This window comes from Buteo buteo, chromosome 22 (genome assembly GCF_964188355.1).
Source record: "Buteo buteo chromosome 22, bButBut1.hap1.1, whole genome shotgun sequence".
Classification (NCBI taxonomy): domain Eukaryota; kingdom Metazoa; phylum Chordata; class Aves; order Accipitriformes; family Accipitridae; genus Buteo; species Buteo buteo.
This window is the reverse complement of record NC_134192.1, coordinates 4,855,921-4,883,576: the sequence shown is the minus strand read 5'-3', so window position 1 is coordinate 4,883,576 and position 27,656 is coordinate 4,855,921. Positions and strand designations below refer to the sequence as shown.

The following is a 27,656-nucleotide window of genomic DNA, read 5'->3' as shown; positions in this document are numbered from 1 at the left end:
TATTAACATTTAAATAAAAATCAGAATATTCACCTTGTTATTTTGTATTAGTAGCATCCAACTTCATGGATTAAAACTAGATGAAACAGCTTTTATAACCAGTTTAGAAGATAACTTATATTTTATCTTTATTTTGGTGTGTTATCTTATTGATGAGTTCAATATGGAAATTTCAAGGCAATCATGAGTCCAATGTAATCATTCTGTATAAAACTGTATGAGAAATACGCTTTAAAATGAAAATGTACTAACAACATATTATCTCCACATGCTCGTTTTTAAAAAGAAATGATAGCATTAACAGGAAATAAAGATTATCCCTTATTTATATGAGGCCTGACTCCAACACTGGTAATCAGATTGACTGTTAAATAGCTCTGCAAATACTTTTCTTGTACTCAGTGGAAGTACTTATGTAGGCAAATACTGCTGGGCCCTGGCAAAACTGGGAGAATCTGGGCTTCTCTGATTCAAAGGTTTATTATTAACAAAACCCTCAGTTGCTCAAACCCCACAAAATGATTTCAACTGAACAGTCACACCACTAGTCGGAGAAAAGTACACATGTGATAAAGAAGGAGAATGAAAAAGCTTATTGACATGTTGATACACAGCTGATAAGGAAAACAAAAACCCACTTAAAAAAATAACAGTTGAGTTTTAGTCGAAGTCAGAAGCAGCACCTGGTCTCTTTTCTCTCCCAACGTCAAGAAGATGTTTGCAACGATGCTGAAGATATTTCCAATTCTAGCCATCTTTACAGGTAAGAATAACAAACTGATCGAAATAGTACTGGAATAAAGGAACTTGTTGAAATATGAGAGCAGGTGAACCTGACTGGCAAACTAGGAGAACATTCAAGATTTATTTCAGGATGGAATGAAAATCATGGCTGTAACGCTATGCCATTTTGTGGAAATCAGCAAGCTGACCACTGACTGGTAAGAGATTTTTGCTCAAGAATAGAATTTTAGCTTTGGTAAATTAATGCTTTGCTCTAAAGGCAGGAAGAGGCAAAGAGCTCTCACATAGAGTGTTAGGGTCTTTCAGGCGTTTCAAGGTTAGGTTTTCTCACATTTGGCTTTTGTCTCCCCTTGATAATAGCCCTGGGAAATGCTGCCTTGGTCCCACCCCCACCAAAAAAATTTTGGGGGACGCTTAACTTTAAGCATGCAAATAATCCTTTGGATTTCCCTGAAGTTAAGTGAGGACATAATACTTTGTGGAACCTAGGAATTATATGGTATATTAAAGATTATATATTATTCATGTTTCAAGGACATGTCATTGTGCTAAGCTTTATTTTTAATATATACAGAAGCAGATATTTTAAGTCTAATGCTCCACAGAGATGAACAGCCTCTACCCACTAAAGAAAATGGAAGTTGGTTTCCACATTTTCCTTTCAACATGGAATTATCTGGTTTGGATGCCAGAGAAATATTTTAAATAGTTGCTCCTGGTGTTTCATTGTTATCTCTCTCACACACACATAAACCCAACAGATTTTTGCCTTAGAAATGAAAAGTAATTCAGTGTTAATACCAATACTTTTGGAAGCAATGTCCTCTAATTTTAAAGTTCTGGATTTAAGACAAGCAGTGTGTCCATACTACTGGGTGCCACTGACTGGGGGTTTCTGTAGTGGCTAGGAAAAGATCAGTAAACTTGGATTTACTTCATAAGCATTAAAAACTGCATGGGACTTCAGTGAAAGTGGATGATTCCCAATTAACTGCAATGACCTTCTCTGTAGCAAGGAAATGGTCTTACCGTAATATTGATGAGTAAAAGACATGGATCAACTATTTTTAACAAGTTATGGTCCTGTTCACACCAGCTTTTTTCACCGAGTTACTTCTTATTCATTTGCTTTTTTTCATTTAAACCAAAGGCCTGTAGGTATGAAATGGGATTACGAGACTGAAACTGTAAACGGTGAAGTAAATGCAAAGCAAAACTCCCATTAACTTCTGTGATGAGGGAACAGGGTCTGTGGGTCCAGTGCATTCCATTTGCAGTCACAAGCTCCATCTTACAATTAGTGATGGCTTTAAATAGCCTTGCTGGACAACGGAAGTTTGATTGATAGGTTTTGGGGTTTATATTTTTACTAGACCAAAGCCTATTTCAACTAAATGTATTTCTTCAAAGTATACAGCTTCACGGAAACTAGAATGCTTTGTGGAGTTGTTTCTGCTAAAATTAATTTATTTTGGAAAAGCTTATAACAGCCAGGCTCTGTGGCACTCCTGACTCCAAAACCAGAGAATGATAAAGGAAATACGTGGAGTAGATGACTGGAAAATGGATGCTTCAGTAGAATGCCATTGTGTTGAAAGACTGTAGCTTTAATCCTGCAAAGAGCAGAAAATAAATACATGTAAACCTGGAAGTATTATTGTGGCAAGAAACTATCATCCTCTGGCCAACCCTAATTCTTAAATCTGAGAACAGTGAACTGAGATAACTAAAATAATATTACACGGCTTTTATGTTGGATCTCGGTAAGGATTAAGCTACTGTGAACTTAGAGGACAAGCAGGAGTTGCAGCCAGCACTGGGATCCCCTCTTTCCCCAAGGCAGGTTTGACACATTTAGGTCAGTCTCCAGCCATTCCTGTGAGACCGTCTCCACATACAGTGTAAATCTTGCTGTACTTTAAACCCGCTAGTTCTCATCTTAGCCACCACCAACATGGAAAGTAGATTATTCCCTTCTTCCTTGCAGTGAACTTTCACTATTGAAGCCATCAAACAAGGAAAACAGACTCCAAAGAGTTCAGACTCTAGGTTCACATGGGTTTGCATAGTGTAGCAACTGATGAATCTGCAATATTTACATGGTTAAAAATGTCAAAATAGATTATATTTCTTTTTAAGCAATGTTTTCTCTCATAGGGTTGATAATTTGAGCAAAATGCTCTTTTGGTATTACTGGAGGTTCTGCTTAAGCTCTCAAAAGCAGCGCCTGAACATAAGATGCACACGTCTTTCATTGAGAAGAATATTTTGTATGTTTTGCCTCTAGCATTGACGTGTGAAATTGACATCGCCCATGTGAAAATGGTTGTTATTAAAACATGAAGTTCTCACTTTGCCTGTTCTGCATAGAAACCCCCAAAAGACTTATGTTTTCCGTCACATTCAAAAGAAATATATTCTCCTTCAGATTTAGACAGTAGCTTTAAAACTGGACTCGGTGATCTAGCAAAACCCTGAAATTCAAACTTATTTTTCTGACAGCTCTAGCTTTGTTGCCATATTGTTACCATTGCTAGTAACTTACATGGAGGACAGAAACAGATGAATACGGTAAGATGGCGCTCAATTCCTTTCATTAATATGGCTGTGTAGCCAAGACTGATTGGAACATTATGGGAAAGGGCTTACAAGTTCTGTTTGCTCCCTTTCTGCTCTGAGCACAACAGAAAGGGTTGATCAAGTTATCACAGAATTTCTTACAACCCACATAATAAAAGCAGATCCAAACCCCTTAGTTTGACGTTTCCAATGTAAAAGCATTGGAAAAGAACAGCTTCTGCATGTAAACCCTAAGAAACCGAAACAAAAGCAAAGTAATAAGCAAAAGAAAAGCAGAGAAAGGCTGCTGGGCTGCAGCCTGGGGGAACCCGACAGTGCCACCGAGTCCCAGTCAGAACATAAGAACGTAACAAGAGACAACACTGCAGGAGATGGTGATCTACGGCAAAGGAGACCAGACATCTAACAGAATAACTGCAGAAAAAAGGGCAAGAAGAGTGTAAAAGAGGGCTAGAGACAGCTGTAAAGGAGAGTGCAAGGTGCAGGAGAGCACTGAGTGCAGAAAAAAGGTTCAGCCTAGCCATGGGTTCTTAGTGAGAAGACAAGTCTCTGCAGGTGAGAACAAGTATGTTTTTAGGAACTCTGCTTTTTCAGAATATTATTTGTTGTAAGGGCACAGGTATTCCAGGGGATTTACTTGCTTGTTAGCTTTTACCCACTCCCAGCTTGTTATCGCTAAAGTTTCCACCCAAAGCCCCAGGGAAACTACTGGAAAGGAGAATGACTAGACACGTCCTGCGGGTTTCTTCGATAATGCAGGGAGCAAGGCACTCCTGCCCGGCTCCCAGGGTCGGCCCTGGCTGATCTCTCCTCACCCCTCACCACACTTACTGCCCACAGGCCACGTCAGCGGCGTTGTGGTGACCGTCCCTGAGAAGACAGTGAATGTCACTGCAGGTGGAAACGCAACCCTCCTCTGTACATACAAGAGTTCTGGACCGCTGGGAAATTTCTTTATTCAGTGGACCTTTTACAGTGCCAAAGAGACACAACTGCATACCGTAAGATATTTATTTATTATTAATATGAAGTTATATTTAAGATAGCCTTAAGTCCTCAAAGAATCTTGTTAAGTTTGATAGTGTTATCCTCGCTGCAGACCAGGGAGGCAGGTAACGTTGGTGTTCCCACCCTAAAGACAAGGGACTGGGGTGCAAGGAAATTTAGGGGCAGATGCACAAAGTTGTCTAGGCTCCTAGTTCCTACTGGCATGCCTGAACTCCTTTAGAAACTTAGGAGAAGGTGCAAAAGGGATTCAGATGCTCAAATGACTTGCTCCAAGTCACCCAGGAAAGCAAAAAAGCAAAGACCAGGTGTCCAAAAATCACACACGCGCTCCAGCCCTGGACCAGCTCCCTTTTTTCACTTGTCTGGCAGGTATTTCCTGCCATTGTGAAGGCTTTTTTCCTGGTGAGACACCCTTGCCTATGACAACATGTCCCCCATTTATGGGTCAAATGAGAGCTCCTTGACTCAGCCGCTATCGTTGCTATCAGGCGGCTCAGTAAGAGGAGCGGTGCTCAACAACAGGCTATCGGCACAAAGCGAAAAGCAAGTATTTTGGCAGGACTCTGCAGTGATTTGTCATAGCAGGAAATCTGCCACGGCAAACTTGCGTTGGTATTTTGCGGCATCCCACGGGGGTCGTTGCGGTAGCAGAACAATTACAGATCAAAGGCAAATGCTCCCTGCCCCTCCTGAGACCCCCAGAGGCAGCAGAGCCAAACACTATCTCCCCCCGGGGTTGTAACGAGACCGCGTGGTAGGTTGGAGTGTCAGCACGGAGGCAGCATCGGGACTGCGAAGGACACCAAGGACTAGACAGCCACGTGCCGTAACCACTGCCCGAGCCTCTCACGTGGCTGTAAAGGCCTTGCAGAGCAGCCTGGTCTGCCTGGAAAGAGTCAGGGAAGGGACACGTAACCTCCTCTCCGTACTTACACGACTGCCCAGGCTTCAAGAGCCACCCATTAATCTTATTTTTTGGTGGGGAAATGAATCCATGAATCTCAGTCCCAATGGGAAAGCCATGCCTGTAAGGAATGTAAAGAAACACTACTGGGAAAAATTGCATCTGGTTTTCTCCGTGTCTGAAACTAATTTCACGGTGAATTCGCTTTCACACCGCAACACACATGCATTTATAATGGATGATTTGCATTTTCATCAAATAAAGTCGGTTCAATCTGGAAAGGCCACGGGTTAGTGACTAATCCCGTTCTCCTTGAACACCGAGGTAAAATTTCCTTTTGCTGCAGCGCCAGTTATCCTTGGCTCACGCGCTCGGCGAGGCTCGGAGGATACCCTTCGCTCCTCTGAGCCTGCTGATGTGCCTGGAGGGTGCGTGTGTGTGAAGAGCTGCAGGACTGGGGCATGACTCTTTTTAAAATGCTTTTAGCAACCCATTCAGTCCTGTATTACTTGACCCTGTATCCTTTTACCAGAACATGGCAATTCCTTACAATTTTGAACCTGTTCACAATAAAATTAATCGTGTTAATGCAAACACTGGGAAGAAAGGACTGTGACTGCTTGTGGAAAATACAGCTGAAGAAATTACACAGCACAGCTGAACATGAAATTGGATTTTCAACCTCCGTCTGAACTCACAGCAATACGAGGTTGCTATTTCTATTTCAGGCTGGTGACTTTTCTGAGTTTCAGAAAGGACTGAGTGCCTGGAAGCATGCATGTTTTTCTCCTGCAAGTTTGAACAAAAAATAATCTCTCTACAAACCTGGGTTTGGCCTGGTTGCTTGGCACGTAGCTGAAGTTCAGTTTCACATTTTGTTCCAAGTAGGAAATATATGTATGGCAATGGAGGAAACTGCCAGCTTTAGCTTTCATTGTTTAGATTAAAGAATACTAAATTGCAAGTCAAAAATATATTCAATATGCTGGTAAGATGACAAAACCAACGGAATTGAACAGACTGGCACCATACTTTAGTGAATACCAGAACAGTAGCTTGCAATCTAAGTGGGATAAAATTATTTAATTTTATGAGATATTTAGATTCTTCTAAAATGTCAGTAATAATAAATAAATAAACAAGCAAACACTTCCTTATAAATAGCATATATTGTCCCTGAAAAAGTGTGTTGAAAATCCTGGCTTCATTCAAAATTTGCCATTTTTTTCAGTAACTAAATGGATAACATTTTCGACTTCCATTTTTTAAAGTAGAAAATATCTGCCAAATATTTTGAAGATAGGAGACTTACAATTTAAAAAAAAATGCAGAAAATACATCTTCTTATCCCACCTGCTACAATTTTAAATATTCCTGACATCTTAGTAAATGTTAGCTGTCTTGATGACCCTGTTATTCACATGGCTGGTATATTCACAATAATAAGATTAAGCAGGGAGGATGTTCTCCATAACAACTATGGGAGGAAAAAAGTCTTGATTCTAATAAATAATGTTTATTTACATAATAGGGAATATGGCCCTTTCTCTCTACAGTGGCAGCAAGTAATAGAGCGAAGTGTAGAACACTAGAATTAAGGCAAAATTATGTCATTAAGGTTGCTTTTGGCTTGAAGCATTATTGGATGTGAGCTTTAAATTACTAGATTTTAAGACACAATATATAATAAGCACAGAGGCCAGAGGTACCCCTTTTAATAAGAATGTCAGTATTTTACATTGCCACTTATCTTATAGATTTTGCAGTGTTTTGAGATACATAGGCTCAGGTACAGTCCTGTCTGGAGTGAAATCAGTACGATCAGGATTAGTGCCAGTGTTAATTTAATGCCCCAGAGTATTCAGCAACAGATTTTACCTTGCTTCAAGGTGAGGCAGTGCCATTCATTAGTTTGCAGACCTGATGCAGATCTGTTTCCCAGCACTGACTTTGTGAAGCTGGCTGGTGTCTTTTGCTGTTTGTTCTGGTGTTTTCATACCCTGTTCCGCATTGCCCACCTTACACAATGCTGGCGCAGGTGCTCGACAGTTAAAAGTCATGGCAGTTACACCGGAGAGGATGAAATACCACAAACAGGCTGTTCACAGACAGTATGATGAAAAGGGAGGCAGCAAACAGCGGAATGGCAGGTGTTTGCGGTGCTGTTTTGAAGACAGTGCAGCTATATATAGCGTGCGAATATAGATCTTCTTACTAATTGGAGCCTAACTCTACTCTTTTCCTGAGAAATTTCTCCAGTGAAAGTAATTCCCCTCATTTGAACTAAATAATGTAAATATCAACTCATGCAAAATAGGATGCTATACATATTTTTAACATTTTCTTCTTGCCATTTACCCCTTAGCAACATGTCTTTTTAATGATAAATTTAATTTTTAAATAATAACTCCCAGCCAAGGATCTTGAGAACTTTGCAAAACTCAAGTATGTCTATTTTACATATAGACAAACTGAGGCAAACGCTACTTATTCAGCTCACCCAGGGTAACAGAGTACATCACAGCCTGGCCTGGTTCATAAGGTGAAGTCTCAGCTCCTGCTAAGATCTACATCTGTGCTTCATTTCATGCTCTGAGTCACTCGGCTGGCCTCCGTGTAAAGCACTTAAGTAAATGTTTGAAAGATTGAAGCCTGCTGTTGACTCTGCACAGGCGAGGCTGCAGCCTTGCAAAGCTAAGTACAACTCCTGAACCTACCACACCTTGAGCCTCCAGCCCAGGCCACCCACAGTTAGAGTAAGTGAAATTATCAGAGATACTGCGTGGCTACCCAAGATATGTCCAGGGCAGAATCCTGGACTGAAATTTTAAATTCACTAGATGAGTAAAGGTCATGAATGACTGTTACTTATAAGAGAAACTGAACTATTGATAGACTTCTCATGAAAACGTTCTCTAAATAAAAAGGGAGCTTGAAATATTTGCAAACAGTGACTTTGACACTGCTTTGGTAAAATTACTGATGGGCAATTGAGAGGGAAAGAGTGTTAGCAGCATGTAACAGCAAGAATACCTTCCATTTATTTCATATGTTGGCTTTCACTCTGCCAGAGCCCTGTATTTTTCTTATATCTGTACTACTGATAAAGTATCACTTAGTGGATAGGGGCAAGGAGGGTTTCCACTTACGGCAAACCATAGAGACAAGGAAGATGGCACTGTTCCCTCACAAGAAGTCTACGCATGTCCTTATACCCAGCCGTGCAGGCCTGATGAGCCACTTAGTTTGCAAAATCTTCACAAGAGCTAGCAGACTTATGTCACGCTGTTCAGGAACAAGGGACAGGGTGGCGGAGCCCAAGGAAGGAAAGAGATGCAAAAAGAGTGATCTGAGCGCAACTGTGTCTGCTCCTTTCACCCTGAAACCCCAAATTCAGATTACCAGCAGTCCCAAGGCCAGCACAACTCTGCTGCCCAGCGCAAAGCAAGGCACAGGCATGGGCACCGACAGCCAGGGGCCGGCCAGTCCTATTAGTGTGGGGTTCCCATAAAAACCACTGAAAGAACAAATTCCTCCCCGTGTAGAATAAGTAGTTCCTGAGACCCCATCACACGCTTTCAGCCACAGACAACCGAGATCATGTGCCGCAGAGGCTGTCAGCGCTACAAGGGACACTGCCTTGGGAGCAGAGCAGTCCGTCCCAGCCCACAAGTGAAGATGAGCCTGTGCAAAGCACCTCCTGAAGCAGTACAGGGAAACTTCCTCAAAAGGGCCTCTCTGATACACGAGTGTTTCTTTTTGCTTAGAGGTGATTTTTACAAAACTGGGTTTTATCTAGCACTTAGATGACCAAGCAGGCACTTAAAAGGAATAGCTTCATGGAAAGCAGAGGCAACATCTCCAATGCAGAGGAAGGAGACCCTGTTGTCATGTCATTGCAGTCAGAGTGACTCCCTGGATGTCACTGGGATTACTGTGGGCTGCCTGTGGTTATTTCTGGCACTGGGGTGACAGTCTGCAGAGAGAAGATAAAATAAACTGCTGCACTGAAGCAGACAATACTGAGAACATAAAGCAAAGTGGAGACAAGTAGAAAATTATTAGGTTGTAACTGGTATGTTTGGAGCAAACATTAGACTTCAATCTTAGTTTGCCTTATTTTAGGGAAAACTTAGAAATAAGATTGTGTTGCACCTCACTGTTGACAAAGGCTTGAGACATCTTCTGCAAAATCTGCTGAACACGAGGCACCCTGCCCTTGTGAACAGCACTGATGGTACTGATGGGGAGCTATGTAGAGAACAGGCTCTTTGATTTTGGGGGAGCATTTAAAGTTTCATTTAACTCTCAGATCAGCGCATTTTTACTCAAATACAGCATTCCCCGTGTCACGGTATTCTGAGTATGGATGAAAAGTCAGTCAGTCATTGTCAAAAGATGGTGTATGTGACAGATGCACGGGGAAGATGTAGCTGGAGACACAAGGTAAGAAAAAAATCCCCACAATCTTAAGGGAAAAAAAGAGCTAAATAGCTTCTACTAGATTTATGCTATTATGAGACCTGTAATCATGTTCTGGATTAAAATCTTAAAATCAGTCCATGACTGAGATAAGCTGAATCAGGTGCATCATTCAGAATTTTTAACTTGCCCTGGTTTTTATTGCATTTTCCTCTATCAAAATTACTTTGGATGTAGCTGTTGTTTTTTAACCATAGCTATCCTAGGTGGCTGAACTAGCACCTTCAGGAATATTCTACCCAAAGGGTATCTGAAGGGCATGTACACACACCAGGATCCTCCGGGCTGAATGTCAGCAAGTCTGGATAGGCCAAATTTGGGCCTACATATTTACATAGCAATAAATAAAAAAAAAATCATCCTGGATCTCCTTTCTAGAATACAACATTTTGAGATGTGATGGATACAGAGGGACACTAAGCTGCCTACTGAACTGGCTTCCTCTCAGCTGTCAGCTCAACGTCCCAGCCATAATCCGTTCCAACCTTCTTTGGCTGCAGTGGGATTCCTGTCTCACCACGAAGTACACAGTACAACCCAATGTAAACTGAGGTCTAATAATAACTGCTGAAGAGCAGTTACACCAAGTACACTGAGAAAACATATTTGTGCTTGATACACTGTAGAAATTTTCACTAATAGTTCAGCCACAAGAATGATACTGTGAGAAGATGAAAGAGCTGCTCCTCAAAAGTATTCTGCACCAGTTAAAGCTGCTGAATGATTAATCCTCTAAAGGCTTCTGACTCCATCCCTTTCTTCTACCAATGCACAATTGTGGCAAGACACTTCTAGTCATTATTAACATTCTCAATTACCCATGCAAAAATCCCAATAATGCAGGACATAATATCCCTACTACACTCTGGCAGATCAGAGTTTTGACAAAAATGTGTGAGAAGAAGCTGTAGATGAGAAAAGGCATTTGGAGCCAGACTCAGTCACAGGACACACGTCAAAGAAACCAACGCATGTGTGAGCATTTTCTTTCTTATCTAGCCAAGTTCAGAATCTGAGCCTTGGGCTTTAATTAACACTTTGAATGTGCAGCATTTGTTCTCTAATTAGATGGTAAGATGCTTAAGGGAGCGATGAACATTTTTTTCCCTGGTTGTTATTTCATAAATTCTGTCTGTACTCAGAATTCAAAAAGAGATCGTGATCTCAAACCAGTAAAGTTGTTAATATCCTCCTTTGCATTTATTGGTGAGAAAGAGACTTTAACGGTTCTTTTTCTAGTAGTTTGAGAAAATGACAAACAGAAAATGATAAAACAACCCAACGAACACCTGAGCTTTACAGCTCTCCAGGCGCAAACTGTGAATTAGATGCTGAATATATCAGCCTAGAGAAACGTCATCAAACAGGATGCTATAGCTTTGCACCTGCTGGTGGGGCTGTGGGAGGGAAGACAGGTAGTAGAAAGGAAGTCATGTCCTGAAACTACCCCCCAGTCAGGAAATTAAGAGTACTGTGGAGATTAAGTGGGACATTTTGTAACACATCTTCAAGTACATCGTATCTTACAATTTTGATATCCAGATGTACGAGGCATGTACAGCAATGTGATGCAGTGGCTCCAGGAGATGGAGGGTGGGAGGGATATTGACCTGGAAATTATGAATGAGTCCATCCAAAGGCATTTGAAAGACACATACTTATGCAAATTCTAGTATGTATTTGTCCTGCCCCAAGAAGAAAGGAAGCAGATGGAGGCATGTTTCTTCTAATTTACTGCCTGCTTTTTCACACACAACCTCCACCCTCTAAGGAAGAAGATCTCTCTATAGAAGTCGTATAAAGAAAACCTGTAGGTGGGTTCTTCACTCTCTGCCAAACATCTGGCAGCCTTTGAAAATCCTCAACTCAGCATCAGCTTTGCCAACTGCTTCCTCTGCAGGCAAATACTTTCCTCACCATCACACTAGAAAAGGAGCAGCCTTCCCACAAGTCAGCCTAAAGGAGGAGAAAAGGACATGTGATTTAATGTACCAGATCCTTCAGAATTGGGGACACAAATAATTTTGTCTCCAGCATCTGGAGTGCATTGAGATTACCAAGATTTTCTTCCAAACAAGTATGATCATTTCGAATTCCCTGTTCTGTTTGTAACCCAGCTCCTCCAAACAGGTCCACGAATAACTGACTTAGCTGCCTTGGAAGCCTATGAGCCCAAAGCCTTTCCCTGGTTGCAGCAGAAACTGTGACTGTGGAAATGCAGAGTAACTATACCACTGCCTTAGAAAGCCAAGAAGGATGCCTGCTGATATTAGTGGCTTTAGGCACTGCCTGGTCCAGAGGTTGAATAACCAAATAAACGGCAATCCTTTCTAAGGTCAGGGAGATGTTTTCTAGGCAACTTAGCTGTTTTGCAGAAACTGGTGTTTCAGATTGTAGAGTTATTAGGGGCAACATTTTTAGGAGTGATAATCTCTGCTCTTTTTTCTGTCAGTTGTTTGATTACTCATCCCAGGCAGCTGCTCCCATGAAATGTGAAAAGGCACCATTATATAAAAACTTGCATGAGCAAACTAGCTGGTAAAGAGAAGCAGCGACCATTACTGCATCCTCAGTATTGTTTTTACACTGGTAAATCATCGACTTCACTAGAGCTGCTCATGGTTTGCTTGAGAATATAAAAAGCTTATTTTTTCAAAAGAAGCACAGCAGATTTCTTTCGGTTTTTCTTACAGTCAAGATGTTGCACTTGAAATATATTTATCACATCAAATTAAAAAGGCTTCCAGGAAAAGTCTACTATTGACTAAATTTACAGTTTTCCCATACAGACATTTTAGAGAAATTTTAGGTAAAATGGAAAGAAATGTCAATGAGATGTGTGTCTGTAGGAGGGAACATTAGCTGTCAGTTGCCCAAAAATAAAAGTCTTCAATATCTTCAACAGAAAACAAGCTTTTTACTTTTGAAATGGACCAGAAACATTTTGCAAAGATTTTCATTTCCGCTTTTTGAAAGGCACAAACATGAGCTTTTCAACGAAAACATAGAAACACTTTGAGCAAGGGTTTAAAATACCTGGTTTGAGTGTATTGTTTAAAATGGGCTATGAATTCACAGCCAATTAACTGAAACATGTTCCTCTTAAATGAAATTTCCTGTGTACACAATCCAATCATACCTCTGGGACACGATATACACTCAGTAATTAATCACAACATTACTCAGCCTTTTTGGTGTTTACCACCTTCCTTCAGGCAATAAACTCCAGAGCTAGTGAGATAAGCATCATACAGGAGCAGAAGAACAGAGAACAGGCAGGAGCCTGCAGAGGAACTGAATGCATTTCCTTAAGACGTTCCACTGCCTTTATGTTCATAGTTGAAAAAAAACAACCCAGAAAGATTCTGTTTAAATCCATGAAGAGAACAAATATTCTCTGCTGTGTTGACACCTGCCTCAGATTTAACAGTGTACACAAAGTATTTTCTCTGCATGCATTCAGACAGGAAGAGAGAACACAGGGGATTAATTTTTCAGTGTATTGTATGAGGGCTTAGATATGTAATTCACCCTGCCTTCACATCAAATACATTGAGGAGCACTTGCTCTTTCATAATGTTTACTGGCATGCCCTGACTGCATTTAAGACTCGTTGTGGTGCCAGTCTTATTTCCCACAACGTGTGCTATAGCTAAGCTAGTGCTCGGTGGGCAGCTTCTGCTACTGTTTACTCTCACATAAATCCCAGATCACTCTGAGGTAGACTGAGTAGAATTTAGCCCTTTTTTCAGTAATCAGGCCTTTTAGTAGGATAGAATGGGCCTGCCTCTCCTCTCATGCTGCTGCAAGTCATGCGTTACTTAAATTTAAGTAATTGTACAACTTAATTTCACATTAGTGTGAAGAGCTGATGGAAGCTCTTTCTTCAGACACTCAAACAGATGCAATTGATCGAGAGGAGATGCAAATCCAGCCCATTGCTGCTGAGATCTATATAGGAATGTCAGCTTAAGAGGCACCAGAAGTCACAGTTCTTGTAACTTTGGACTCTCGCAAGGAACAGTGTGTAACTCTGTTGTCGTTCATACTCAGATAAACATAGAATGAGACAAGCGTGGCCAGCGTGTTTCTCTAATTACAGGTAGATCCGTTTTTGATGAGCAATTTGCTTAAAGAAAACTCCCTATTTTGAACACTCGCCTTCCTTGGGGAACAGGAGGGTGTGCATCCAGACTCTGGTTTTGCAGTAGAGGTCCATCTCTAGACTTCTGCAAAGCATGAAACCAGTTTTAGAACTGATGGCATTGCATGCAAACAATGGAAAGTGGAGAGTCTATCCAGCTGCTCAACAGACTTCCTAACCTAGTCTGCCACTGTGCGAACACTGGACCTCTTACGCTTCCTCCACTGCAACACCAGTTTTCCACATGTTGGCAATGCAGGAGTGTAGCTTTGTTATTCAGAGCCCTGCATCAATTGTACCTGGTGTTTGTAATCCTGGGGCAGGGAAAGATAAAGTCTGGCTGGAAATTAGGCAGAATTGCACTTGAGATGGGGCCAAGCTGCAGTACCGGCGCTGCTGGTGCTATGCAGCCTGGGTACTGACCTTCATTTCAAAGCCTTATCATTGCATAAACCAGCTGTGCTCTGGCAGTTTTGGGGTGTAGCTTGCCTTAAGCTAATAAAGGCTTTCAGATAACATTGCTTAAAGACTTCAGTCAACACCATATCAGGGTGGATAAATAGAATTAAAAATAAATATTCTTAATTCAAAATGCAATCAGTTGATCTGCAAAGTAAAGCGAATTATACTTCTTGCCTGAGGATCTGCAGCGTCCCTAAAGGCAGGGAACTTTGACCAAAAGGAAATTTTGATACTATTCAAGTGTGGATGGCATTTCACAAGAGTCTGTGAAGCTTTTTCCTACAAGCATTTTCCAGCTATTTCCATTAAAAAACACACTGTTAGTCCAACTTCAATAAACACACTTATACTGCTGATTCTGGAATACTGTCAGTGTAAACAAGGTCAGATCTATTTGGGTCCCAACCTGTAATTCTATATGGTTACCTCTCACCAGTTTAAAAAAATGACTGCGTATACTGGAACTGTTCACTTTGCCTAGACAATGGAGTTTGTGCATGTAGACACTGGGGAACATACTCTTATCCCAAATACTATCACTATTTTACACAACACTATCATTAACATCTGAGAAAAATAATTAATGTTCCATAGTTTTCCCACATTAGCTTTGTTCTTTCAGATCTTGGTTTCACAGCAGAGCTAGACTGGACAAGAGCGTGTGTAGTCCTTGAGAACTATTATATTTACCCCAGAGCAGGTGAGATACTGCAGTTCCTAACAGACTCAAGGCCCAAGCCTCAGGCTACCAAGGAGGCTCCACAATAAACACAATTCTACCTCTCCTTTCAGCCAACAGGTTTGGGCTTACAAGCTTATGAGGCCAATTCTACTCCCACAGTGCTGTTAAGTACAATTGATGCTACTGAAGTCAGTGAAATTGGTCAACGTAAACCAGCAAATTTTTATTTGGGAGGAAATGTTGCAGTCCATAGAGACATTTATCCTTACTATGTCTATAATTCTGCAAAACTTTTTTTACTGTTTAGTAAAATGGGAGCTTCTTGATCCCAAATGTGCCCCTCCAAGCACCAAAGCCAACAGGTATTCTTGACTTCCACCTATGGTATAAACTCAAATAAACAAGATAGCCCATGACACTGTCTCTGACCCCCATTACACAAACAAGGAGAACAGCATGGTTGCTCTAATTGCATGTGTGATGATTCTACTGGTGTTCTTGTACTGCATTTTTATTGCTTCCAAATTTACTGCCTTGTTTGCTTAGATCTACGTCTTGTGGATTCATTTCAGTTCTCTGTTTGCTAGCTTCTGTATTCTGTCTTTTTGCAATGACAGGTCCATTCTTGTCACAATCTTCTACTGAGATGCTTATTAATAATATCACAAATTATCAGTGCTTCCATTAGTACCACTAATTGACTAAGCATGACTTAGCATTTTTTCACAGAATTGTCATAGGATGGTCAATGGTCTCACCTTTGTTTTCGCAAATGCATCAGTCTGTGACTGGAGTATCCACAAAGAACTAGCTACTGTCCATTTACATAATTAAAAATCCCATTTCTGAAAAGCTTGTCTTTTAAGAACCATTAGAAATACATATTCAAATGTAACATGTTTTCATCCCTGCTTTCTTGGGGGAGGGGGCAAGAAAGGGGGTGACATTGCTTGGCTTAATCAGAAATCAACTATATTCCAACTATGAGTACCAAACAAAGCGGTAGTAAAATCTCTTGTTATGAAACTAACAATTGATTCTTTATCACAGATCTATTATTATTCAGGAGGCCAGTCTGGCTCCTATGGAGAGTTTAAGAACAGGATAACAGCTGCAACAGGTCCAGGGAATGCATCAATAACAATCTCCAACATGCAGCCCTCAGACACTGGTCTCTACAGCTGTGAAGTTTTCAGCCCACAGGATGACACTGGACAAAGTCAAAAATCTGTGATTGTCCGTGTGCTGGGTAAGCGCCTTTCCTCTCTATTGCTGTATTGTAGTCTTCTTCCCGTATTATGAAACACTGAATTCACGGCTCAAAATGCGTAGGACCAGAGGGAATAACAGAACCGTGATAAACAAGGCCCATGATGCAGAGAAAGGGCTCACTGATGCTCTGACGCAGAGATTTTTTCCAAGGGCTTTGGAGGCAGGCAGAGCCTGGGGTGCCCTCTAGCTTCCAGACAAAGCAGACCTGATACCACTACGCGGGTACCCTTGCTTGACTCACAGTAAAATGTCCATTCTCCCATGAGTGGCCTTCAGATTCACTTTGTGCTCTCAAAAAGCGACCTAATGTAAGCAGGTAGGCGGGTAGCTGGAATTACCCAACTTCACTATGTTTTTCATGCTGGAAAACAAAGTGATACGAACTTGGATTAAAATAAAAAGCCCTTTTAGCTGGGAGTGACAACTTCTCTCTGAAGCCATTACATCCAGCCCCAGCAAAGACCAAAATTTTACTAATTTTACCTCATGTCGGTCACGGTGACTTGCGTAAAGCTAGGGAGAGGCAGCAGTACAGCCCAAGGGTTCTGGCTCACCCCCATTCCCAGAAACTCTAGAAACTTAGTACGTGCTGGATGGAAGCAGTACAAAGTCTGTTTTGGATGGAAGAAGGCAATAGTTCAACCATGAACACACAGGACAGAAAGGATGAAAAGCAGTGGAATGAGATACTTTACTTCCTAATAAGAGAAAAGTTTGTACTAAGCCCATGCAATCATTGCTTTTATATTGAGAATTCATAGCTGGTGAGAGTGACAAATCAAAATCATATGAGAATGTGATGCCAACATCATTTGCCTATCTGCCAGGCATAAGAAAAAGACGTACATAAACTCAATCCCTGAAAAATCAAAGTACTACTGTTAATTCTCATCTAAAATTCCCCAAACAAATAGTAAACCTTGGAGCAGTTGAGTAAGAGATTGTACTTTTCACATAAAAACCAGGAAAGGTTGTTCATTTATGCACACAAAATTGAGCTGTGTTCATTGCTGGTGTAGTTCCACTGACGGTACTCCAAAGAACCACAACAGCGTATCTATATGTAGGAAATGAAAAATAATAGGTGTAAGAGAAGACAGAATCTTCTCCTGTGTGCCTAGTGAGGAAACGCTACCAAAACAGATATATTTTTTAAAAGAACTGTAGTTAATTTATTTCCTCCACAACTGCAATATACTGAAGAATCAGGCCTTGACCCTCTCCCTCTATGTGGATAAGCTCCTGCTTCATCCCTAAAGAAAATGCTGCTTCTATGTGGCAGAATGGTATATGATAAATAGTGATTGGCCCATTATAATTAATTGATAGTCTTCATCTCAATACCTCCACAATAATATTTAGTATGCAAATAGAAGAAAAGATAATAAAAATGTATCCTAGTCCATGTACCTAATATTTAATATTACTCAAATCTTTACGGGAGAGCCTTTGGTCAGATCCATAAGCAAAATGGAAATCTGTAGATGGGGTTCAATTCGTTACTTCTAGCAGCTCAGTACCAGAACTCAAGGTGGATGCTTGCAGCCCCGGGTATGCGCTCATGATGTGTCTGTTCTCCTCGTTATTTTACAGTCAAACCGTCAAAACCTATCTGCAAAATAGAAGGAACGCCTGAAAAAGGCCATCTAATCTACCTCTTATGCAAATGTGAAGAAGGATTGCCTCAGCCTACCTACCACTGGTACAAAGTAGATGAGAATACCCTCAAGCCTGTGACTGAACAATATAGTACGTAATTACAGGACTACCACACTGTGTTAAAGATCTGGAATTCCTTAGTACCAGCCATGTCAAACACTGTGTATTACAAAGGGTAGTTAAAACTAACCCTTCCTCTTCTGACAGCCAGTGTCACAAAATCTTATTTTTACTAATTCAAATCGACTGATAGCTGTCACAAACACAGGAAGTTTTTTCTATTGGTTTTAATAAAAATTGTGTGGCATCTTAAAGTCTTGTCTATGCTATTACTTTAGATTGTTAAAATGGGAGAAATGTTTATGCCTTTACATCTCCCTTCCCTCGGAATTTTGAATGAACTTATACTCAGAATAAGTTAAGTCAATTTGTCATTCAGGTGCTAAGGCCTCCATCCCAAAAATCTTCAGTACCCGTTACATTTTCATTTGTGAAGTTACACTGACGTAGTATCAATGTGGGTAAAACATCAGACAGACTGATTTGCAGAGTAGGGGCCTACTTCTCGGGTTCTAATACACTCCTGCAGAATCCACTGTTGTAATTTTCATAAAAATAAATGGTTTTTATTTAAAGAATATAAAAAACCCCAAATGAATGAATAATTGGAGAACTCTGTTTCTGATCTCTTAATAGCTCTCAGTATTACCAACTGAAGAAACCCACTTGCCTCTACAGCATACGAACAGTAACCTGTACCTGCTCTCTGTTTGTCACAGATCCGAGCACTGGCATTCTTTACATTGGCAATCTCACCACCTTTGAAACTGGGTATTACCAGTGCATAGCCAGCAACACCCTGGGGAACAGTACCTGTGAGCTTGACCTAACTGCAAAACGTAAGTTTAATGCATGAAAGTAATGCTGTATGACATGTACAGTTTGCAGGAAAATGCTGTAACAACTTTAAAGCATAGATTTTTTTTCAAGTAAGAACAGAATGGGCTTTAGAGAGCTCTGGAGTTTTCATCCAGGCATGCCTGGAATTTACACTGACCTAGACAACTGATTTAACATCTCCTGCTTCATTTCCCACTGGGAGCAGGAGCTGAGCCTGGCTCTGACTGCAGAGCCTTTACTGAGAACCGACAGACATGGAGTTTAGAGCAATTTCTTCACCCAACAGTCCTGCTGAGGTCCCCCTGCCCCAGAATTTACAACCATCGCTGAAAGGTGGTAGTACAAGGACTGGGGCACTGTAGATGTGACCACTAGCTAAAAATACTGCAGTCATGGAAAAATACCTTATCCTGACTGCCCTCAAGCAGTGGTCAACCACATCTGCATGCAGATTTTTCACGTAACCAGTAACATTTAACAAGAGCCAAGCATATGTTGTACAACCAGCCACGAGAGATGTCCCTGGAATGGTCACTCAATTACTCAGTGGTCTATAAAATGAAAATCGCAGGTCAGAGCTAGAAGCTGTACTGAAGTGGAAATAGGTTTTGGGGGCTCACAAATGATCAGAGCATACATTTTACATCTCAGGTGAAAGACAGAGATAAAACCAACCTGAATTTCAGAATTTGTTTGCAAGGACTGAAGAGCAAAGGCTTTCAACTATTGCCAGCACTAACAGCCTAATGATTCCCTTAGTCAGGCACAAATGTAGGGTTTGTTGGGGCAGGGAGCTAATCAACAAGAAAGGAGGCAGCAAAGGTCATAAAAGCACAGTTCTCTCTTTCCTGGAAAATCTTTGGCCTCCATCCTGGAAACACAGCTGTCAGTCAGTTTTTTAGTTCTTTGAATCCAATGCCTTCTTTCTGCTAAAGGCTCCTCTGCTAAATTTCCATGGACTTTGCTATAAAAATACTTTTTAAGAAGTCAAGAAATCTTTTTCTCTTTCCAGATTCAGACAGTGGTATTGTTGCTGGAGCATTAATTGGAGCAATTCTGGCAGCTGCTCTCATTTGCATTGTCGTCTGGGTCTTAACCAAGAAGGCAAAGAATAAGAAGTCATCAAGTAATGAGATGCAGTAAGAGTTTCTGTTTACTTCATTTTAAGACAATTATTTCTGTAAAGCACTGCTGATAATCCAGAACTAAAGTAAAATGTAATTATTCTAAACATTTTTTGAAGGGCGAATAATACAGGTTTTGAGAAAACTTCCAGAGTGAGAGTATTTGCTTTTGTGTGACTTAAGCTGTTGCTCTTGTAACATAAGTTGCCGTTACCTTTTTCCCTATGTTTACAGGCAGCTACCACTTAGCATCACCTAAAACAGTAAACTAAATGTTTTTTAAACAACACAAAAAGTGGCAAGTTGGAAAAACAGTTTTTAATATTTAAAAGTTAATGGTGACTGTTAATGGCAGGTGGAGGAAGTAAAAAAAGGAATAGCAGCTAAGGGTTACCTCAGCAAATTTACTGGGATTATACGTTGCTGGATTTAAACACAGAGGGCTCAGTTCAGTGCTATTTGAAATTACAGGACACATGCTTGGGATACTCTAAGGCATCTCAAACAGCAGGAGATGCAAGGTTTAGGAAACAGCATGGAGCACAGAATGTCCATTTTGATCCTGCTCTGGAAATGTTTTTTCCTCTGTGCTTTGGTTGCTCATTTTTCCCTGAAATTGCCAAATCTTCAGAATAGGGATAATCTCATATGTTACACAGACTCTATTTAGCCCCATGACGCTAAATGCTAAATGAATACATGCAGCTGAGCCCAGAAAACAAATACTACGTCATCTGGGCACTTCCCTGCAGCACAGGTCTAAGACTTCCTGAGATGGAATTCTGCTAATCCAGACGATTGGCCAGTCACTTATGCACCAGATTTCTGCTTTGAATTGATGTAGCCTTAAGATCTAATTTTGTGCTCAGATCCTAAAAAATCTTACTACATTGAATTAATCCACTAGAATCCAGCAATTTTTACATGTGAAAGTGCTTAAATATTGGGAGTTGGTTTATTATTGTTTTGATAAGATAAATGGAATTCATACCTGTTACTAAAAATATTTTTCTAGATTTCAGCCTTTTCATAGGTCTTTTCTGACTGCACTCTATTTTTAATGCACTTGAATGGGCCACCAGATCTACATGGAATTTCTCAGGCAGCTCATACTAAGCTCTGTGGTTTGCTACCCCTTCTTAGATACTGTTTGCCAGCACTCAGTTTCCCATTCTGCTTTCCTGGCCTAGCATTTAAACTTACTAAAATCCATTTTATTCTAACAGGATCACTTAAACTACTTATGAAGATCAGTCTTATTATCTAACACTCTGTCACTCTGTCTGTCTTAGCAGCAGTGATGTTGCAGCCTTTTAGGGTGCTCTTGGAACAGAGTCATAATATTAAGGGGGTTACCGTTTAGACAACCGAACTACAAAGACTCATTCTTTTGAAAGACTCTAGTGAAGATGGGATTTCAACATGTTAAATCACAATTCTCATCCTGTCTTCCTGCAGAGAAATGGCTCATAAACAATCCAATGCAGAGTACGTTCAGGTACCTAATGAAGAAAACATTCCTGCGACCACAGTTCCATCAAGCAACGCGACAAATGAATACCCTAGTGTTAATGAAACGGCAGCCTCTGGAACACCTGAAAATGATGAGAAGCAAGAAGTGGAAAAAGAAGAAATAGCCTAGAGTTTTAATAGAGTTTTCCTCATCAGCTTTGGAACCCTTTATACAAAAATTGTTGTCACTGAATTAACATAGAAGCATGACTAAAACTTAAATGGGCATTAGTATTGTGAACCACTGGGCTAGAGATTGAAAAGGGTCTGTTACACATGCACTTTGTGAATAGCAGAAGATTTGGCCTTTAAAGTTAACTAAATTTCATTTATTATCTAGTTATAATTATACAGAAATATAAGTATAAAAATACTGTCATCCACATTCATCCAATCTATTTTGCAGAACTAATTAGGAAATGGGCTGAAGCATTTGACAAAGTAAGAGCTTTTCAGTCAACTATCAGTAATGCTGTATGTATCCATACAGTTCTGAACCACAGCAGTCTTCTCCAGAAAGTGTTGGCCAACCTCATGTTTCCTGTGCACCAAGAACAATCATCACGGCCAATACACTGCAGTGTTTAAAGGATCTGCTTTTGCAAGTCAGAAGTAAAAAGAAGTTTCAACAAGATCATCAGAGTGCAGAAGCAGATGTTAAGACCTGGACCAATGAAATCTTGTATGTCTGAATTCCACTTAAAGCTAAAAAAAAAAATCCTGGAAACTTACACCTTGTTGCTCTCTGACGTGGAATACATTTGTTAACAGTGGCCACCTTGGCTTTAAAGTTCCCAAGGCACCAGCATTCCAGAGTTGTGTGTTTCAGCAGTTCTGGTTTTCAGTTTAAAGGAACTAGCATTCAGGTACCCAGTTCAGACATCAATTGACTGGTTTCCAGACAACAGGAGGTGGAAATCTAAATCCCTTGCAAGGCTTCTTATAATAGAGTATCAGATTCTTCATGACATGCAGATACAGCTGCTTTCAAAACTTAGAAGTGAATACTTCCTACTATACAACAGACTGGCTTAGATTGCTTCCTCTACCTGAGATGATTTAAATCTATTTCCAGGCAACTGCCCTACCCAACCAACTTGTGCTACTTTTCTCCTGGTCTCTTTAGCCTAGTGTAACTTTGACAGTTTTCTATAGGCTAAAGCATCAAGAGGAAAGGTAAATAGTGCATGGACACCAATAGCCAACAGCTGAGTAACGAGTGCTCTCTTGGAAGGAGGAAAGGGAAATGAGCCATATACACTCTGATCACTAGACACCTCTTCTCTCTGGGTCTCATTTCTACGGTTAAGCAAACTCAGTTCTTCAAAAGGGCAAAGATACCTGCTTTCACAGGAGCTCAAAGACCATGGGGCTCAGGGTGAATACAGACACACAGCCTCAGCAGCTCCCTTCTGAACTACATGAGGCAGATATTCACTGACACAAGGAGACACTGGTTTCAGTCGCGTGCACTGCAGAAAAATGTATCTGGCTCAGGGATCTGGAACTTTTTGGCACTTAAGTCTTTTATAGGATCAAATGTTCATAAATCCTTTGGTGACTGTTCCTAGCCTGTAAACATTAGTCATATGCAAAAGTCATCTTTAAAATAGAGAAAGGATACATCCATGCTAAAATTTTCAGGTCAGTTCCTGCAGCTATAAGTACGCTTATCAAGAAAGTGACCACAAAAAAACCCCAACCAACCAATCAAACAAAAAAAAACCCAGAAAAAAACCATGGCAACATTTAAAGAAGATGTAAGGCATGAGGTCCTAATTAAGATTTAGTTTGGATCATTAAGCATAACTGTATTCATTGCCTTTTCTACCCAGTTTTCTGGCTTTCAAATATTTGTCTTTGATACATGTGTCCTAGTGTTTAGCCTCACTGCAGAGTAAAAGAGCATTTACAGTGTTCTTATAATATTGTTTTAGCTACAAACTGCTCGTGCTGGACTGCAAGGGTCAAACTCTTACTAATACCAACATGGCCATATTCTTCCAGTGGATCCTCACACTCCTCTCTCCCCAGAATATCCAGGGTAAACCTTAAGTCATGACCTGTATGGAAGTCTCTTCTTAATCAGGCATCTCTCTTATTGACTTTTGTGGCAATTTTGCTAAGCAAAATCCGCAAATTCACATCCTTCAATCTAGGTTTAGAAGCTCACTGAAAATTTCTGATATTCACACCCAAAGTTTTGTAAGCATGCAGAACTACAACATTAAGTATGCTCAGTAACAGCAAGAGAAGAGTAAGTACTACCTACTCCTGTTCGGGTGCCATTTCTTACCAAAGGTGTTTCCTAATGAGATAATTCAAATCAATTATTGGTCCAAAGGAGCCCATGACTTGGCTGACAGTGGCATTAATCTTAACGAATTTATTCTCTGCCATTCCTAGGCATTCTTTTACTCTTGCCCTTTGCGGGAAAATATAAACAACTCTCTTCACGACACTGCTGTAGTTGTATCACTTCTTCTAGTTGTCTGCTGTATATATGTGTCTTAGGTACATTTTTCTTACTGCAACAGCTTTCCAGCTTTCACATCTCTGCAACAGCACTATCATGATGGAAGAGGGGAATATATTATGTGGTCATTATGATAATTTTTTAATCTTTCCTTAATCTCACCTCCACAATTTTCTCTGCATGTATTCCTTATATAACTTGCTACAGTAAAGACAGGAGCTTATGCTGGTGAAGTTGTAATTAACTTCTATAGCTAATACAATCTTCCTAGAACACCACAGGTCTTACATTTGCTAAAAAAGTAGAAATTGCTCAAGTTATGTTAATGTTTTTATATAAAAACAAAGAACAACCGAACACAAGTTCTAGACTAATAACTCCTCTCATACTTCTAATCACCAGCATGTAATAGATAGCATTAAAAAAAAAAAAACAAACCAACCCAAAAAGCAAAAATAAGCAGCAAAACAGATTGCTGGGGGTGAGGAGGAAGGTAAGGAAAATAACATTTATTTGGAGTTTCTTAACATACTGAGATATTTTTGTAAGCCTTCTGGCAGATGTTTGTTCTCATTATGAAGCTACTCTATGTAAAATAGTTTATTAAAAAGGTTGGAGCACTGTTCCTAGCTTTCCACTGATGCTCTTGGCAAAGCACAAGCCAAATCAGGTATTGATCCACAGCATGTAGCTCAAAAACCCTGCAGAGCTATGCAGGATGCAGAAACATTTTTCAGAATTTGCCTCAGATGTTCTGACAGTCTTTGCTGCATGGCCCATTTATCTTCTCCTGAGGGAGCAGGGATCATTAATATGGAAACCAGATATTAAGCCAACATTCAAGCTACCATCTCCTAAGGAAGTGGATTTACAAAGCTACAGAGCTGTGGGAGGGTTTTTTTTGCTATACAAAGGTCAAGGATGAACACAGAATTCTAACTTCAGCTTTTCTCAATTCAAGTTTTCAGCAATGCCTGCACAATATATAAGGAACATTTACGCAGTCAGGTTCCTCCTTCAAGCAAGGTCTGCGTGGCCAGACCTTACTGTACAGGCAAGTTATCCCTCCTGCTCTCAATAGTTACACCCAGTGAAATTTAACCTGCATTTTGCTTTCTCAGATAGACTTAAAGTACTTGGTGAAGATATTTGTTTGGTTGTAAGTTTCTGTCTTGCTTATCAAAATAAACTGCATTACCTTAATCCCTACAAGTCAAACTGTCATCTTCCATTTCAACCTTTCTTTGCAGCTGAAGAACAAACGTGTTCTATTTCCACACTGTGTAACGGCTGGCAGGGTTTCATCTGACTTGTTGTTCAGATCCCAAGTGTACAAGCTATTTAGAAAATATTGTTTGTGTTACATGCAAGTTTAATAAAGTTTTATAACACCAAAGACTGCTGTTTAGGAAAGTTCTTTATTTCACAGAATTTCATCAGCATCATTTGTTCAGAAGGGGGAAATCTATCCCTCTAGTGTTAAAAGTGATCTTACGAAAATCAGAACAAAAGGTCACTTTTCAGACTCAAGTCTCATTAGCTCTGCCTTCTAATAACTTAACACCAGGATCTGCTATGAGTAAATCAAGATTAAACCAGCATTCTGTTATAAAATAAGATGGTAAACTGCAAGCATCAGTGCTACATAATGGGAGTCAAACAGAACAGAAGAAGAAATCTACAGAAGGAGCAAGAGGAAATAAAATCAGATTTGAAGTACATCCCAGAGAAGTATCCAGAGCCATCCATTATGTAATAGTATATTTGCAGAGGTAACCCTGAAACTGCACCTGCATTCTGCAAGCAGTCCAGTGCACTTCATCAGATACATATATTTAAAGGTTCAAAGAAACAGGATAACAACAGATAACAACAGAAAAGCTTTAAATGCTCAGAGATCCCTTGAATAGATTAAGAAGAGTAAAAATGGATACAATTATCTAAGTAACTGAGCAAACTGCATTCTACAAAGGGAGAGGTATGGTTTAGCATCATCTGAAGGAAGAGAATCAGTACCCACAAAAAAACCAACAAAAAAGCCACACACAAAGCACAAAGGCCAAGGCAAAAAAACAAAGACTCTAGAATAAGCTTCCAAAATAAAACTGACTTTACATGGTTAAAGCAATTTTACTCCTGTTGCTTGAAAGAGGTAATCCTAAAGTAGGTTCTGAAATAGAAGGAATGACCACATTTATACAGATCATACTGTAAACTGAAAGAAAACTGCAAGATATTGAAAAATACTTTAAAATCAGTGAACTGTTTAATTAACAGGAAGTACAAACAGTTGTTTTGGCACTGTACTTGAAGGAAAGCTAGAGATACACATTTTATTACCATGCTGATGTCCACACATGACATCCTAGTTGAACTACCAAAATACAAAGTTCGCAGTCTTAAACACAAGTGCAACAGGAAAGAGAGTCAAGACAGAAGTCCCCACTAGCCTTCCACCATTCTTTTAAGTATGGCTCCCAGGCCACCTTTTGCCACTTTCAGTGGGGTCAGTTCTTCTTTATTCTCAATGTGAATACTTGCACCATGAGACACTAGCAGCTTTGCCTCCTCCACTCTCTCTTCATCGCAGGCTAAATGACTGTAATAAGAACAAGAAACCCACAGCCACTATTAAAACGGTCCAAGCTTATAAGAGCAGTAATTATGCCTTGTCAAAACGACAGCGTGAATGTTGGGGGGGAGATACATCCTAGAACAACAAAACCACACGCAACCAACTACCTACACAGATTCCAAAGCTTGGTGTCCAGTCACTCTGTTGTCATTAAGCAACTCAAGAACGTTCCTCCTGCTACTGTCCTCGCACCACTAAGACACTTCTTTTGATTAGGCTTTGGCTCTGCAGTCGGCAAAGCTAAGGAGCACATAATCCACAGTGAAACTGGAAAATAGTAATCTCTATTTGAATCGAAAGTGATAAACTAAATCATACAATGCTTAAAAATAATCTGAAGTAAAGAGTTACTGCAAATGCAGCAAATGCTTTTTTCCACTTAGCATAGTATCTTGATAATGAATGTGTATGTTCCAGGACAATACTGGGTTTTACGTATAGCTAAAACATACTGCTTGATCTTCTCCACGGCAAAACCTTGATTCCACTGTAGACAAGGCAGAGTTTTGTCACCAACTTCAAAGCAGCTAAGGTTTCACCCTTACAGATTCAAATTGATCTCTAAGGTAATATCAAACACTGGACTGATTACACTTAAATTGCAACTTATTCTCCTTAGAGAGGTGAAGAAAGCTTCCAAAATCAGTTCTTGCTTGGCAGGACAGAGTAGGCCAGCCTGCAAGACCAGTTCTCTCCAACTTTGATGTCATTAGCTCACTTTCTACCCTCTAGTGGCAACCGAATGTATTCCAAATTATTACAAAAGTTGTTCTACACTTTGTAAGTAGATGTAGTAACACAAAATAAAAGTAAGTATGTACAGACACACATAGGCAAAATACTAAGTATGACTTTCTGAAATCTTTTTTAATTACATAGGGGTGTGAAGCAAGGCAACGAGAAATCAAAAAAAAGAATTGAAGTAATGCAGTTTCATTTAATAGAGGTTATGCTGTATTAAGCAAAACAAAAATTACTTACAGAGGAGTATTTCCTTCAGAGTCCCGTATATTAACGGATGCATTGTGCTGCAGAAGGATCTGTACCATTTTAGGTTTCCTTTGGCTGCTGC

General features: G+C 40.1%; 2 protein-coding genes across 2 annotated transcripts in view; one reads left to right on the top strand and one right to left on the bottom strand.

Moving 5' to 3' along the window:
• The window catches only part of LOC142043025 (synaptotagmin-like protein 2), an 87,686-nt gene extending 60,030 nt beyond the window's left edge, over positions 1-27,656 (bottom strand). The window contains exon 1 of the mRNA XM_075053680.1: positions 27,566-27,656. The gene's annotated coding sequence lies outside the window, so the exon portion shown is untranslated. The remainder of the gene's footprint in view (positions 1-27,565) is intronic.
• On the top strand, positions 376-21,912 carry VSIG1 (V-set and immunoglobulin domain containing 1). The gene is made up of 8 exons (XM_075053688.1): positions 376-763; positions 4,165-4,325; positions 9,575-9,682; positions 16,057-16,255; positions 17,872-18,027; positions 18,717-18,836; positions 19,850-19,976; positions 21,420-21,912. The coding sequence occupies exons 1-8, from the start codon at positions 715-717 to the stop codon at positions 21,601-21,603; spliced, it is 1,104 nt and encodes a 367-aa protein (XP_074909789.1). The 5' UTR covers positions 376-714; the 3' UTR covers positions 21,604-21,912.

What these genes read in the sequence shown, in the direction of transcription:
- VSIG1 (XM_075053688.1), top strand. Translation starts at nt 715, where the DNA reads ATGTTTGCAACGATGCTGAAGATATTTCCAATTCTAGCCATCTTTACA. An exon ending in GATGTAGCTGGAGACACAAG is followed by an intron (nt 9,683 to 16,056) that starts GTAAGAAAAAAA and finishes TCTTTATCACAG; the next exon opens with ATCTATTATTATTCAGGAGG. An exon ending in GCTTGACCTAACTGCAAAAC is followed by an intron (nt 18,837 to 19,849) that starts GTAAGTTTAATG and finishes TTCTCTTTCCAG; the next exon opens with ATTCAGACAGTGGTATTGTT.